The sequence below is a fragment of the Bos javanicus genome, chromosome 25, assembly GCF_032452875.1.
Source record: "Bos javanicus breed banteng chromosome 25, ARS-OSU_banteng_1.0, whole genome shotgun sequence".
In the NCBI taxonomy this organism is placed as follows: Eukaryota; Metazoa; Chordata; class Mammalia; order Artiodactyla; family Bovidae; genus Bos; species Bos javanicus.
In genome coordinates, this window is record NC_083892.1 from 26,371,585 (window position 1) to 26,386,019 (window position 14,435).

Consider the following 14,435-nt stretch of genomic DNA (forward strand, 5'->3'; position numbering starts at 1 on the left):
CAATTGCCCAATCGGGGTGAGTACAGTCCTGCTTCTCCACAAGGGTTTTGGCTTCAGCTGCAGCCTCTCCTCTAAGAGAAGGTAACTTGCTTTAAAAACTTTTTTTTATTTTAGATTCAGAAAATTCGGCTCAGGTCTCCCAACAGATGTTCAAGAGAAAACATACACACACACACACATCAGTCCTCCTTCTGGCAAGGTGTTGTGGTGGGAGTCTGGGAGCATCTCTCCTCTTGCCCAAGGCCCTGGGTGAGGGAAGGTGGGCCAAGGCTCCAGAAGGCAGACTCAGCACCCTCAGTACTTCCGCTGCCGGGGGAAGAGACTGCCCGAGGACCGGAGTGGGGGGCTGGCGGGGCTGGCGTCCTCCGAGTCCAGGCTGAAGAGGTCCCTGCCGGTACGAAGGATCTGCTCCTCTAGCTTCTTGTGTCGCTTCATGTCTGAAAGGACCTTGTCCAGGCGGGCCTCCCGTTTCTGGCTCCGGGCTGAGCTTCCTGAAGAAGGGGAAGATGAGAAAAGTGGAAGGGAGTGAGGCGGTACGTGCCAGACCTGCCTGGGTCTTATTAATCACTTGGGGAGCTTATTAAACAAAGAGATTTCCAGGTCTGTTGTGAAGGCACTTTTTTTTTTTGGATATTGTCACATTTTAATTTTTGGTTTCATTTTGGCACATTCAACTCACACTCAAAGTTTCAGAATTAGAAGCACATTATCTTTCTATATGCAGGGTAGAAAACTATTTGTAAACCATGTAAATTTTTCAATTCATTCAGACATAATTGCCATAGACGTCATGAAGGTTCTGAGATTTAGGGTTGGGGTCTCAGATGGGGTGGGTAGTGAAGCTTTGAATTATAAGAAGAGGCCAGAAATATGAAGATCAAGGAGTGTCCCAGGCAAGGGACAGGCAAGTGCAAAAGCCCCAGGGAAGGAACACGGAGGTCTGTTTAATGAGAAATGTAGAGCTAGCAGAGACAGGAAAGACAAGGCCAAAGAAATGACTTACAGGCCATGACAAGGGGTCTGGATCTCTTAGTGTACGTGGAAGCCTTGGGTGGGGGAGAGAGGGGCTTGGACTCTCAATTGACATGCTCGTCCACCCACCCCAGCCCCCGTAATTTGGAGGACTGAAAACAAGAGAAGTGACACAGCTTACATTTTGAAACATAAATCAACTCTAGCGCTGAGACTGGTGGCAGGAAGACCAGTTAAGAGCTACCACAACTCTCCAGGTGACAGAGATGGTGGTGGCTTGAATGAGGATATCGTGTTAAAGGTGGAGAGCCGAACATGGACATGTGGAAGCAGAGCTAACAAGACTTGCTGCTGGCTTGAATGTTGAGGTGAGAGAAACCGAAATCAGGAATGGCTCCAGGACTTCCCTGATGGTCCAAGGGTTGTGAGTCTGCCTGACGACGCAGGGGACATGAGGTCGATCCCTGATCCAGGAGGATCCCACATGCCCTGGAGCAGCTAAGCCCGTGTGCCACAACTACAGAGCCCTTGCTCTACAGTCCAGGAGCTGCAACTACTGAAGCCCGCGTGCCCTAGGGCCCATGCTCCGCAACAAGAGAAGCCACTGCGATGAGACACCCAAGTGTCAAAAAGCGGTACCTGCTTGCTGCTACTAGAGAAAGCCTGTGCACAGCAACAAAGACCACCATAGCCCAAACTTTTTTAGAAGATGGCTCCAAGGGGACTTTCTTGGTGGCTCAGATGGTAAAGAATCTGTCTGCAATGTGGGAGACCTGGGTTCGATCCCTGGGTTGAGACGATCCCCTGGAGAAAAGCATGGCAACCCACTCCAGTATTCTTGCCTAGAGAATCCCCGTGGACAGAGGAGCCTGGCAGGTTGCAGTCCATGGGACTGCAAAGAGTCTGAGCAACTAAGCACAGCACAACAGCAAGGGGACTTCCCTGGTGGTCCAGTGGTTAAGACTGTGCTTCCACTGCAAGGGCACAGGTTCAATCTCTGGTCAGGAACTAGGAGCCCACGTGCCGAGCAGCACAGCCCAAAACAAAACAAAACAAGAATGGTAAACTCTAGGAAGGCACACAGGATGGGAAACTGGGTAAGATTAGGACATGTACCCAGCAGTGTGGGTATGCGGATCTAGGTAATAATAGAAATGACTTGGACTTCTACGATGACTGAGATCAAAGTAATGAGAAGCATGATGAAATTATCTGTGATAATCTTTTAAGGGAAGATAGAAGGAAATGGCACCCCACTCCAGTACTCTTGCCTGGAAAATCCCATGGACAGAGGCAAGAGTACTGGAGTGGGGTCGGCTACAGTCCATGGGGTCACAAAGAGTCGGACACGACTGAGCGACAACACAACAGGGGACCACGGAAGCTGGAAGGCCGGCACCACTGGGAGCATCTCTCTGCTGAAGCTACCAAGGCACCAAGTCAAGGCCTCTTTTAGGGAGTCACTTTATGAGTAAGTGGGAGCAGAGGCTCTTCACCCCACCCCCCCATCTCCCCCTACCCCCCGCTGCCCAGTACTCCCCTCTCGTCTGTACCTGGGGTGCGCCTCCGGTCAATTAGGGAGTCCTTTGGTGTCGTTGGCTCATCATCAAAGTCAAATTCTGTAGGCATATGTGGTCTGGGGCAGGGGGACAGACAGTGAAGGGTGAGGGTGGTTCCCCTCCCACCCCCAAACAACCACACTTGTCCCCAACCCCCTGGCTCTTCCTCTCCCCGTCTCTTCCCTCCCTTCACTTCCCATGATCCTGGGTCCCACCTTCCCTCCCTATTTCCTCCCGGCATCAGGGGAGGAGCCCCAAGGACAAGGTGCCAGGGTGTGCCCTCACTTTTCCTCTTCTTCCTCTTTGGCCTCTGGCTCCTCATCGGATCTCTCCTCTTCACTCTGGGCCTCAGGCGTGGGTGGCCGGCGGGGCAGGATCTCAGCCTGAAGCTCCAGGGTACCGTGGGCAGCCAGCAGTTCATAAAGCCGTTGGATTTCAGAGGGGGGTGGCATCCAGGACTGCCCATCTGCGGGCAGCTCCACCTCTTCATCGCTGCAGGGCACGCACCAGTCCTCGGATTCTCCCTTGGCACGCTCCTCCCCCTCAGGGCTGGGGGCTTCTCCCTGCACCTCCTCGGCCCCGGACCCCTCATGCTCAGCCTCCTCCCGGCCTCCTTCTCCCTCTTCCTCGGCTTGATCGGCCGAAGCAGAGGGGCCTCCGGTATCCTCCACAGCCAGAGCCTGGAGACCGGAGGTCACTTCCCCTTCTTCAGACAGAGGCGCCGCCGTGGTGGCTGCAATGTCTCCATGGCCCCGGACAAGGGACATATGCCACTAGGGAAGGGGCCCTGCGATGACAGGAGATGGCAGGAGTACTAAGCTAGGGATCCCCCACCCACGCCTCCGCGGGTAGGGCTTCCCGTGGCTTCGGGGAACGTCTGTCTAACCAATCAGGCCCCAACAGCAGTCCCTGCGAACAGACCCGCCGGTTCCCAGAAGGGGGCGCTCAAGTTCCCCCAGGGACCCCGCCCCCACGGATCGAGATCTGGTATTTCGACGTTCCCAGGGACCCACAGAAACTACTTTCCAGGCCGGAAAGGGGCGGGCCCGTTCTTTTCGCCTTCACGCCACCCCTCTCTACACCTGGATCCGGCACCCTCTCCTCACACCTCGAAGTTTCGCCACCTCAGCTACCGTACGCACCTGGAGCTAAGACCCGCCTCCCGGGCTGCGCAGGGTCACAGTACGCAGGCGCACCGAGATGGCGCGGGAGGCTCCGCTTTAGTCTAAGCTACTTTGAAGAGGAAAGCGAGGGAAGGCTTGCACATGCGCAGGTAGGCGCTCCGGAATGATAGGCTTCGGCCCACAGTAAAGATGGCCACCGGTGCAGCGCATGCGCAAACCACGCACTAGGGTCTGCGGAAGAGGAGGCAGTACCTCCGGCCCCCGCAGCGCACGCACGTAAGGATAACTGAGGCTAGAGACGAGTCTCATGCAGTCTCCGTTTATTGGTGTCTCAGACCCATGCAGCATCGGCATACAAAAAGGGAGAATCAGATTGATGTATCCTTTTTTTTTGTTTGTTTTTAGACTTTTAGGTTTTTTCCCTTACACTTTTTTTAGGGGAAAAAAAAAAAACCCGCCAACTCCGAACCGTGTTGGGGCTCGGTCCCCGCCTCCCCAGCGGACTGTCGCGTGCAACAAACCTCTCTCGTCCTCTTAGAAAATAATAATACACCTCTCCGCCCTTCCCTTGCTCCCTGCAGCTGGGAGCTTTGGTCCTGTTTTGGGGATTCTTTTTCTTACAAAGTACGTGAATGACCCCAGCTCCGACGAGTTCGCTGACTGGGTTAAAAAGCCCAGATGGGGCAGGTCAACTCAGGCTGACCAGGGAGGGTCAACAGCCGTGCCCCTCCGTTCTCCCAGGTGCGTGTTCGGAACACGCCACCCCTGCATGTCTCCAAACGAGGCCTGGCTTGCCAGCTCTGCGACCCCGAGGCACCCTGGGGGTCGTCCGGACCTGGGTGGTCCCAACAGAGAACAGTCGGAGCCCGGGCGAGAGAGCCCTCTCCTGACACCACTCCCCTCCCCCAGCCCGATCTAAGTGCTGGAGTTTTTGTAGAATAAACGGTGGAGGAGGGTGGAGCAGAGGATGCAGGAGGAAGATGAGGAGGCAGGAAGAGGAAGGGGGCGGAGGGTGTGGGGAGGGAAGTGGCGGTGAATAAGGTGGGGAGGAAGAAAGGGATGGGGGGAGGAAGCTGAGACAATGAATGTTGGGAAAGGGAGACCAGGATCGAGGTGCAGGAAATTTGGGGAGGTTGTAGTGCAGGAAGGTTGGGGAGAGATGCAGGGAGGCTGAGAGCACAGAGAGATGGGGAGATGTTTAGGGAGGATTCCAAAAGTGCAGGAAGTGCAAGGATAGGGAAGCCGAGAGGCTGGAGGGGGTGCAGGCAGAAGTGCAGGGAGGTTGGAAACAGTGCAGGGAGAAGGGAGGCCTACTGTTGGCAGAGGAGCCTGGCAGGATGCAGGAGCAGGAAAGAAGCTGTAAACAAGGCCGCTCAGGCTCCCTTGGTCCCTATGGGTGCGGGCCTGGGCCATGGATTGGGCTCCCCCCAGGGGAGGATGGGCCCAAGGCAGCTCCCAACAGGAGAAAAAGTCTTGGAATGCAGGGCAGAGCCCCTCACTTATACACTGTGGGAGAGGAGAGGGAGGGACAGACAGAGACGGTGGGGCAGGGGGGTGGGGGGAGACAAGGAGAGACAAAGAAGTAGGGAGGACAGACAGGAGAGAGCAGGGGCAGGGGTTAGTAAAGCCGCCCTTGCCAACCCTTCCATTCCTCCCAGCCTGTCCCAGACCCCCACTCACCGCCTAAGTTGATGACGCAGGAGGCGATAATGATGAGGATCCCCCCTACCAGTGCCACGATGCTTAAGAGCTTGGCCACACGACCCAGACGCTGGGCCCCATCCACGTCCCCCTGTTGCAAGCTGTTTCGGGACTGGGGTTAGAGTGAGGTGGGGGGGGCACCAGCCCAGGTCAGGAAATGCCAACCAGGCAGAGATCGGGTGTAAGAGTCATCCAGAGGAGACAGGCCAGCCGGTGGACAGTGGTTAAGGGAGGAAGGGGGTTGAGAGGCAGCAGGAGAAGGCACAGGTCAGTAAGACTGTGTGAAATGTCTCAACTTCCCTCCCACCTGATGGGGTAGGGCTCAGAAGGTGAAGTCCCAGGGAGAGGTGAGCAAAGGCCCAGTAATTGGGAAGTGAGATCCATGCAGAGAGGGGAGGGGAGGCGGGGTTACTCCTGGGGCTGTGTCCCAGCACAGGGCAGGAAACTGGGAACCACTGCAGGCCCGGGCCAGGCAGGGTTCCCTGGGGCTCACCATGACGGCATAAGCGAAGGCCACGATGTTGACAGGCCACATGGGGCAGAAGCAGGACAGGATGGCGAGGATGATGTAGTCCCGAGGTTTCTGGGTGCCTTCACCCCCCTCTACCCCAGATCCTGCGAGCTGGGAGCTAGGGTGGCGGCTCAGGCTTCCTCGGGGAGATCCCGAATGCCCACTGTGAGCCTTTCCTAGTCGATCCTCCTCCACCAGCTGCTGCAGCACACGGGGTGGGGCCCCATTGGCTGGGGGGGTCTTTGTGGAGGGTGGTGAGTGAGGCTGGGGGGCTAGACCCTCTTCCCCATCGCCATCACCAGCCTGCAGGGGAACCACTGCCCCATTCTCCTGCTTTTCTCCCATGCTCTCGCTCAGGATCTCAGAGGTGGGCTCCTCCTGGGCAGGGGGCTCTGGCTGAAGGGCTGGTGTGGAAGTGGACTGGGAAGCTGGCTGGGGCTCTGGCTGGGGTTCTGGCTGGGGGGCAGGTTCTGAGGCTGGCTCAAGCGGGGCTGCGGATTCCAGGTTGGATTCCGGGTCTGCAGTAGCCTCTTTCCTCACTTCGGGTTTGGATGCTAGCTCTTGGCATGTTTCTTCAGTGCTGGAGTTGGCCTTTGCTTCCCCTCCTGGGCTTGAGCTGAGGTGTCTGGCCTGAGCTGCTTCAGGGACCCCAGTTGGGGTCTCTGTGGTTTCTGGAGCCAGCCCAACCTTGGGTTCTGAGTCCCCAGGGGCCCCCATGACGTCTGGGGCTGGCTGCAGGGTCTCTGGCTCATCTGAGACCCCAGCTGGGACCTGGGGAGAGCCAGTTCGGCCTTCAGAATGGCCAGGCCCTTCTCCCTGGGTCTGGGGACCCTCCTCTACCCCCTTAATCTCAGAGACCTCAGAGCTGCTAGCTGCCATCTTGAGACAGGAGAGGGGAGAGGGCCTCTGAGGGAAGGATGGAACGGCACTGAAGACAGCAGCAAATCCTGCAAGAGGAGGAGACAGGCTTGGTGTGAGGAGGGAAGAGGTAGCTTTCAGCGCTGCAGCCCAAGAGAGCGATGCTCCTGTCTCAGGGCCAGCCTTGGGCTGCCTCTGGGGAAAAGGAAGAAAAGTTGGGGTTTCCTTTGCTTTGGGGTGGGACATCTCTGGGGAGGAGTGCTCTGCTCAGGCTTCTGGTTGGAGAGCCCTGGGAAGATGAACCCTTTTGTAAACAAGGTTTCCCCACGGTCTCTTCCTGGGTCCACCCAACAAGATCCAAACTCATCCTAGCAGATACCACAGCACCCCAAAATCAACAAGCTGTTCAGACTCGGACGTTCCGATAGGCAGACTGGGCAGAGGACCCCGAAACTCACATTCCACTCTCTCTGCAGCCTCCCTTCCTGCCTGGGCGCCCAGCCGGTGCGGTTTTCGTGCTGCGCTTTTGGGGCGTAGACGCCCGCGCCCCTCCCTCGGGGACCTGGGCATCTCCACTGAGCCCCTTCCCAGCCCCTCTCCCAGGGATTCCCTCGCCCCCGGGGGACCGGCGCCGTCTCCTCCCATTGGCGTGGCGCGCCCAGCACCACCCGTCAGTCCATCAGGCGCCCGCATTCCGGTACAGCCTTCCCGGCGTCCGCTGTCTGTCCGTCCACTCCTACCCGCAGCTTCAGTCAGTCCATTCCCGTCTCACCTCGACGCCGGCCTCCAGACTGCTCCGGCTACTGCCGCCGCCGCCGCCGCCACCGCCGCGGTTGCAGCCGCCGCAGCCCGGGAGGGAGCAAGTCAGCGAGGGAGGAAGGGAGGCGGCGGGTCTCCCCTCCCCTCGGCTCATCCCCTCCTCTCAGGTCCCCTCCCCTACGCTTCGCTGCCGCGCACCGCCCCCGCCCCTTGCACGGCTCCCGCCCCTCCCGGCCAGCCGGAGGGAGCCACGCGTGCCAGGCCCCGCGTTACCTGGGCAACCAGCCGGGGGACCACTCGAGCGGCTCCCTAGCCCTTCCCCCGCGCGCCTCCTGGAGGTGCCCCCTTCCCAGGCCCCGGGCCCCTCCCGCCAACGGTCACCGGGGGTCCTGGCAGAGGCAGGGGGTCAGGGGAAGCGGAGAGGGGCCTCCGAGGAGACTGGACCAGTGAGACAGGCAGGACCAGGTGGAGGCACCCCTGCCAGCAGGAAGGGAAGGGAGATGAGGCCAAACTTGGGAGAGGCTGCAGAGGATGATCAGGGTGGAGTTTCCAGAAGGGAGCCTGCAGAACGACAAGTCCCTCTACCGCCAAGGAAGCAGCAGCAGCAGAAATGGGTAATGGAAGGCTCAAGAAAAGGGTCCCTGGAAGGGTCAGAGCAGTGACTGGGAAGGGAATTCCAAGGGGCAGGGTGGAGGGTGCAAGAGCAGTCTGGAACAACAGGAGGCTGGGTAAGAGCAGGGTGGACCACACCAAGAATGAAGAGGATGAGTGGGGAGAAGTGCAGTTTTTATTCTCCACGTCTTTGTTACCAGTCCTAGGGCTGAGTTGCCCAGTCTTTCCACAGCTACATCATCCATCACCTCTCAGGGCCTTAAGAGTGCAGGTATTGGGCTGGGGTGTGAGCAGCAGGCAGTGGGTCTGGACCGAAGGGGAAAAGCAGCATTTATGTCCAGCAACTGTTTGGGTTTCTGACCCAGGCCTCTTCAAACCTCCAGGGGCTATTCTGGGCCTGGGTGGATTGAGTATTCCCCAGAGACTCTGGAGTCCTGGAACTTGCTCCCCCGCAGCCTAGGAGCCTCAGCCCCACCCTGAATCTGGACTGCCTCGGCTGGTGCTGCCTCTGGGGAAGGAGCCGGAGCCCCAGAGCTGCACAGGGCTGAGCAAGGCTGCAACTGACTGACCAACTGCAGGCCTAAGAACTCCCTTGGGGGTGGGAACAGGGGGCTTGGTGAGAGCAATTCATTCATTGAGTCTGAGACAGGTTTTTATTTAAAATTTATTGTAATGGGGTCCGCGCAAAAGGAGGGGGTGAAGGGTGGGGAACATGCAGGGGACACCGGAACATGATGACATGGCCAGGGCCACAGCTTCTGTCATGGGGGAGAGGGATGAAAAGAAAAGGCCAGGGCTGGAGCTGGGGTGGAAGAGGGAAGGGGGAGACACTGTGGCTGCATTCCCCCCACCCCCAGGAAGCACCTCTAGTCCCTGGATACCTCCATTTACCCTGGCCCCTAGGATTCCATCTCTTGTCCTGCCTCTGGCCCTAGTGGCTCCTTCTTTTGCTCCCCTTGACTTGTTTTCCCCTGACAGATTCTTAAGCAGGATGATGTTCAGGGCCTGACCCCAAACAACCCCACCTGATGAAGGTACAACCTTTGCTTTCTGCCCCTTCTCAGATCTCACCTTTCCCCATCTCTGGGACAGAATCTTTGATTTCCCTCCTTCCTCTCCTCCCTCCCCCTGGAAAAAAAAAGAAAAAAAAAAGCACCAACTCCCCAGGGAGGGGCAGCAGACAGTAGGGGCGGGGGCACCGGAAGGAGGAGAGCAAGGACCATCGAGGGAGAAGGCTCACAATCCCTGGAAGGGCAGGGCAGGGGGTCACAGAGAGGAGAGGGGGTGAGGGCAGTGGCCACTCCTGTCCTCTGCTCCCCCCTGCCCACTGTCCAGGGGACTTCAACACAACCAAGGGAACAGGTGTGTGTGGGGTCAGGTCTCATAGGGAGGAGAGAGGAGCAGGAGAAACAAATCGTTAAAACCTAGCGAATTCCCCTAAGAAAACATTTCTTCCTCCTTTCCTTCTGGAGGCTCCTTGGTTGGTGGGGGAAGTAGTGAGGAGTTGGTGGGAAAAGAGAGGGGAAGAGGAGATGGTACCGAGGGACTTTCCTCCATTCTCCCCTCTCCCCCCCACCAACTTGGAGCTCACCAGGGCTGGGAGGGAAGTGGCTGAGAGCTCACAGGCACCCCCTCGGCCCCAGAGAGGGAGCCCACGCCTGTGGGTGGGGCTGCCACTGCTGCTGCTGCCGCTGCCGCTGCTGCCGCCGCCGCCGCCGCCGCCATTGGACAGACCTCACCTGCCATTGGACAGACCTCACCTGTACCTGCAGGGTGAGAACCACCAGGAGATCACAGCGCGATCTGAATGGCAAGAGCCTTGCCCCTTGCCCCAGGTGCCCTCCCCTGGGACACAGCCGTTGCTCACTCCCTGTTAAGATTTCGGCCTGCATCCTTACCTCATTCTGCTGAAAGGCCCTCCCTGGTCCCAGAAGTCTCCCTAACTTGGGGATAGCTGGGCATCCCTGGCCTTCCTAATATCCCCTATTGGGTCCTGTGAGCCCCCTCGTCCCACGCACCCCATCCCACCCCCCCCAGCCATGCCCCACGCCTTGCCTGGTGGGTGCGGGGGTCCCCCTCAGCAGGTGGGCTGTGGCTGGGGGGCATCTCCCGGGACAGGGGGGGCGGCCCCCCCCAGATGGGTCTGCATGTGGCCGGCCAGCTGGGCAGGGGTCTTGCAGTGCACGCTGCACAGCTTGCACAGGATGCGGTCAGCCCGCGGGGCCTGGAGCCCATGGTCCTTCACCGCGTGGATGCGCAGGTATGCTGCCGTGGTGAAGCCTATTAGGGGGGTGGATGGGGATGGGGGGTGGGGGTCAGCCAGGTGGAGACCCCAGAGACGGGGTTGTTCTCCTAGGCTGGGGACGCCCTCCTCAGATGGCCCTGTCCTCCTCCCACCACATCCTTGGTAGCCTGGGGCCAACTACTCTGCTGGGGCTGGGGGCGGGGAACAGCCCCCCGAGTATGGGAACTGGGTGAATGGTGTTGGCTTCTGGGCCTTGGTGTCCCCAGAGTCCATTCTCTGTGGCTGGGGGATCTCTCCCGGGGTGACAGGACACTGATTCCTAGCCACTTGAAGAGTTGACCCTCAGCAGAGACGGCTGTGTCCCCTCCCTCCAGTGCCCCATACAGTCTCAGCCCAGTTACTCAGTGGAGTGAATTTGTTTAAAAGCAGCTCCCTCTGCTACTGAGACAGGGCGAGTACTTTGTAAATCTCTGCCAACGTACTCCACTTGCCCCAGGAGCTGAAGACAAGAACTTGTGGCTGCACAGCTGAAACCTTGCCTGCCAACCCGTGGGAACTGGCTCTCTTGACCACTCCTTCCTCAAAGCAGTCGTGCCCCCTCCCATCTCCCCACACACACCCAGGAGTTGACTCTTTCTGGTAGATCATCTCCTCCAGCAATGACATCTTAGAACTTAGTGATGTTCAGTCGTCCCAACGTTCCTTCATGTGCTTTCTAAAGGGCTCTAGATGCCACGAGCTCTTGGCTACAGCACCTTTAACCCACATCTGTGGAAGGGCCTCTGGTTTTGTCCCCACCCTCTGTCCCTGGCCCTCCCGGCATCTCTCAGCATGTACCTTTGTTGCAGAGCTCACAGACATGGTGAGGGCCCTGGCTGTGCACCTTCATGTGGTCCGAAATATAAGCCGAGCTCAACATCTTGCCACACACATGACATGGCACCTTCTCCTCGTGTCGTACTGTGTGGGCCCGCAGACGATCCTTCGTAGCAAAAGCTGCCTCACATTTCTGGGGAGGGGGGAGGGGCGTGGGGGGTGTCAGGAGAGTTAAAGCTTCGGGGAGTGGGGCGAGGGGGGCAAGAGGTTAAAGGAATCAGAGCCTTGGGGGTCTTTGATCTGTAGGAAATGGGAGTGAGATGATGAGGCCTTGAAGAAGGGATGAGAAAATGGAGTGAAAAAGCAAAAAAGAAGAGAGAAAAAGGGGCTCTGAGAGGCTGAACTCAGACAACTACAATGAGGATCAAAATCATGAAAATCAGGACAGGAGGAGGCGGGCTTCCTACCTCACATTTGAAGGGCCGTTCTGTTGAGTGCACTTGTCTGACGTGACTGTTGAGGTGATCCGGCCTGGGGACACGTTGGGTTTGGGGTTAGGGCCCTGGGGTGTGGATGGGTACCCGAGTCTGCCTAACTCGGCCCATCAAGCATTTGCAAGGGTCCCTGCATTTTCTCCCAAGCCCAGGGATTCAGAGTCCAGGTCAGGCAGGAAATCCCTCCTCTCGCTCTAGGCGGCCTCGGCCTCCTCCCACTCGAAGCACTCCTACAACCGAAGGACCCACCTCCTTTTGCTAAGGACCACCCCCTGCTCCCTGGTAACCGGGAGAGGCTTGCCTCCCTCCTCCCTGGGAGTGGCTCCCCGGCCCCATCCTCAGAAAGCTCCCTCCCTCCCCGCCAGCCGAGGCCAGGCCACCTCCACCGCCGGCCTTCCCGCCCTCCCCACCCGCCCAGGGGGCGGCCGAGGCCGTGCACACCGGGAGAAGCTCTTGCCACAGTGGGAGCAGTTGTAGGGCTTGTGCACAGCGCCGTCATGTGAGCGCACGTGGTAGCTCATGCGGTCCTTGCGCTTGAAGCGCTGCTGGCACACCGGGCACTGGTAGGGCTTCTCGTCCGAGTGCGACAGCTTGTGTCGGTTCAGGTGGTACACATCGCGGAAGGCCTTGCCGCACATCTCGCAGGCGTGGTTCTTCCGGATGCGCTTTCCCGAGGCGGTCGTGGTCACCACGCCACCGGCGGCCACTGCGGCCGCTCCGCCGCCGGCGCCCGCCTCTCCCCCTCCCCCGCCGGCTCCGCTCAGTTGGGGCACGCTCAAGAGGCTTAGGGGCACCATGGTGGGCATCTTCATAGCACCCGAGGGGACCCGGCCGGCTTTGGCTCCGGTGTGGATGGCCTCGTGCCTTCGGAGGTTGTAGCCGTTCTTGAACTCCTTGGCGCACAGGGCGCAGATGTAGGGCCCCTTGCTCTTTGTCTTCTTCTCCAAGGCAGATGCGACCGGGGCCACGGCGACCGTCGAGGTTGGGGCAACGACGGCGGTGGCCGCGGCTGCGGCGATGGTGGCGGCAGAGACAGGGGGCGCGGCCTCGGCGGCGGGCGCCGACACCGGCGGGGGCGGCGGAGGAGGCGCCGGGGGCTGCTTCAGAGCCGCTGTGTCCACAGTGGAGGCGGCGGCTGGGGCCGGGGGCGCAGCAGCAACGGCGGCGGCGGCAGCGGCAGCGGCGGCGGCAGCCGCGGCCGCGGCGGACTCCTGGGCGGCGGCGAGGACCGGGAGCAAGTCCACCTGGAGGGGCTCGGCCGCCGGGGCCTGGGGCGTGGGTGGGGGCGCCGGCGCGGCCTGCGAAGACAAGGCGCCGTGTGGGCCGCGGCCGCGGGTCGGCGCCCTCCCGGCCCGGCCCGCCACGGCCGGCCCCTACTCACCTGGAATGGACTCTGGGCGCAGCCCTGGGAGGCAAAGAAGCGGGACTGGAGCTCAGCCCCGACCTGCAGGGGGTTCTGGGCGTGACCCTGAGGTGGCGGGAAGGAGTTCATGAGGCCGCCCACCCCCCGGGAGTCCAGGCCCAGCACGGGGAAGGGGGGGGCCAGCAGCGTGCAAGGGAACACGGGGAACATGGCCTCGGCCACGGCGGGGCCCCCGGGGCTCAGCGGGGGCCGGGGGCGCGGGCCGCACGGGGCCCGGGCTCGGGGCGCCGCCCCCGGCCGGCCGGGCTGGGCCGCGCCGAACGCATGGCCCGCGGGCCGCCCCGCCGCCCGCGCACCCCGGCCGGCGGGAGGGAGGGAAGGAGGGCGCCTGGCGGGCCGCGGAGCGCGGCGGCGACGGCGGCGGCGACGCCCCCTGGGTGGGGGCGGGAGGCCCCGCGGGGCCGGGGGCCGGGGGCGGGGGCCCGGGCGGCGGCGGCGGCGGCGGCGGTTGGAGCCTGGCGGGGCGGGGTGGGGGGAGCGAGGGAGCAGCCTCGGCCCCCGCCGCGCGCGCGCCCAGCCGGCGCCTCGGGGAGGGCGGGGGAGGGCGCGAGGGAGGGAGGGGGACAGCTGCGCGCGCACCGGGCGCGCGGAGGGGGGTGGGACGGGAGGGAGGGCGGGCGGGAGGGGGTGTGGGAAGGGGGGGTGGGGCGGGGGAGGGGGTTGTTACCTGGAAGATGAAGCTGCTCCAGTTGCCGGGATCCATGGCGGAGGGAGGGAGGGAGGTGGCTCGCGCTCACCCTGGGGCGGGAGGAGGAGGAGGCGGCCGTGGGGGAGGGGGAACCCGGGGAGGAGGCGCGCGGGGCGGGCGGGAGGGGGGGAAGGAGGAGGAGGGTGGGGGGAGCGGAGCACACTGCGCGCGGGGAGGGAGGGCGGGCGGGGGGCGCGAGGACACACAAGAGGCTGGAGCGGGCGCGAGCGCGAGCGCGCGCTAGGCCCGCGGGAGGGGGGAGGTACAAGAGGGACTCTGGCGGGAGGAGGGACAGGGGAGCCACCCAGCAGCCGGAGTCGCCCCAAGCGCGAGACCCCTGAGACGGCCGCTGATTGGCTGACGATGGCGCAGGTGGTGGGCGCGCGGGAGACGGGGCGGCTTCTCTCTCCCCCCCCTCAAAGATTCCACCCCCCGCTTCCCTCCGCCAGCGGCCGTTATTCCGCGCGCACGCGCACAAACTCGCTGCCGCTGTCGAGCGGGAGAATAGGGGAGCGCGCGCCGGGTTACGGATGGGGCGGGGCTAAGCTCTAAGCGCGCGCCCGGTTAACGGTCGTCGTCCGAGGACTTTCGCGGGAGCTTTTTGATTCTTCTCGGCCACCGTCCCGTCCCCCTCCCACTCCAGCGGTTTATTTACAATCCTGCGCTGCTTCGT

At 61.3% G+C, this 14,435-nt stretch overlaps 3 protein-coding genes and 2 long non-coding RNA genes across 12 annotated transcripts; 2 read left to right on the forward strand and 3 right to left on the reverse strand.

Annotated features, from left to right (window-relative positions):
- Nucleotides 1–86: 86 nt before the first annotated feature.
- PAGR1 (PAXIP1 associated glutamate rich protein 1) lies at nt 87–3,298 on the reverse strand. Its single transcript, XM_061401650.1, has 3 exons — nt 2,817–3,298; nt 2,526–2,608; nt 87–491 (listed from the first exon to the last, which is right to left on the reverse strand). Exons 1-3 carry the CDS (start codon nt 3,296–3,298, stop codon nt 295–297), a joined length of 762 nt encoding a protein of 253 aa, XP_061257634.1. The 3' UTR covers nt 87–294.
- PRRT2 (proline rich transmembrane protein 2) lies at nt 3,232–7,711 on the reverse strand. Of its 4 annotated transcripts, XM_061401649.1 has the most exons (4): nt 7,498–7,711; nt 5,850–6,814; nt 5,336–5,468; nt 3,959–5,161 (listed from the first exon to the last, which is right to left on the reverse strand). In XM_061401649.1, the coding sequence occupies exons 2-4, from the start codon at nt 6,744–6,746 to the stop codon at nt 5,151–5,153; spliced, it is 1,041 nt and encodes a 346-aa protein (XP_061257633.1). In that variant the 5' UTR covers nt 6,747–6,814; nt 7,498–7,711; the 3' UTR covers nt 3,959–5,150. The 4 variants fall into 4 exon arrangements, with proteins under 4 accessions (XP_061257631.1, XP_061257633.1, XP_061257630.1 ...); XM_061401647.1 differs by lacking the exons at nt 3,959–5,161; nt 7,498–7,711 and adding an exon at nt 3,232–3,318 and having other exon boundaries at nt 5,850–7,177; XM_061401646.1 differs by lacking the exon at nt 7,498–7,711 and having other exon boundaries at nt 3,959–4,490; nt 5,850–7,177.
- On the forward strand, nt 7,705–8,742 carry LOC133238478 (uncharacterized). Its single transcript, XR_009733535.1, has 2 exons — nt 7,705–8,098; nt 8,480–8,742. It is a non-coding gene; the product is annotated as an uncharacterized LOC133238478 (long non-coding RNA).
- On the reverse strand, nt 8,743–13,853 carry MAZ (MYC associated zinc finger protein). 5 transcript variants are annotated; one of them, XM_061401643.1, is made up of 6 exons: nt 13,742–13,851; nt 13,033–13,119; nt 12,093–12,949; nt 11,625–11,688; nt 11,179–11,350; nt 8,743–9,862 (listed from the first exon to the last, which is right to left on the reverse strand). In XM_061401643.1, the coding sequence occupies exons 1-6, from the start codon at nt 13,775–13,777 to the stop codon at nt 9,684–9,686; spliced, it is 1,395 nt and encodes a 464-aa protein (XP_061257627.1). In that variant the 5' UTR covers nt 13,778–13,851; the 3' UTR covers nt 8,743–9,683. The 5 variants fall into 5 exon arrangements, with proteins under 5 accessions (XP_061257627.1, XP_061257625.1, XP_061257626.1 ...); XM_061401642.1 differs by lacking the exon at nt 8,743–9,862 and adding an exon at nt 10,174–10,376 and having other exon boundaries at nt 13,742–13,853; XM_061401641.1 differs by lacking the exon at nt 13,742–13,851 and having other exon boundaries at nt 13,033–13,549.
- On the forward strand, nt 10,268–11,276 carry LOC133238477 (uncharacterized). Its single transcript, XR_009733534.1, has 2 exons — nt 10,268–10,356; nt 10,838–11,276. It is a non-coding gene; the product is annotated as an uncharacterized LOC133238477 (long non-coding RNA).
- Nucleotides 13,854–14,435: the final 582 nt, after the last annotated feature.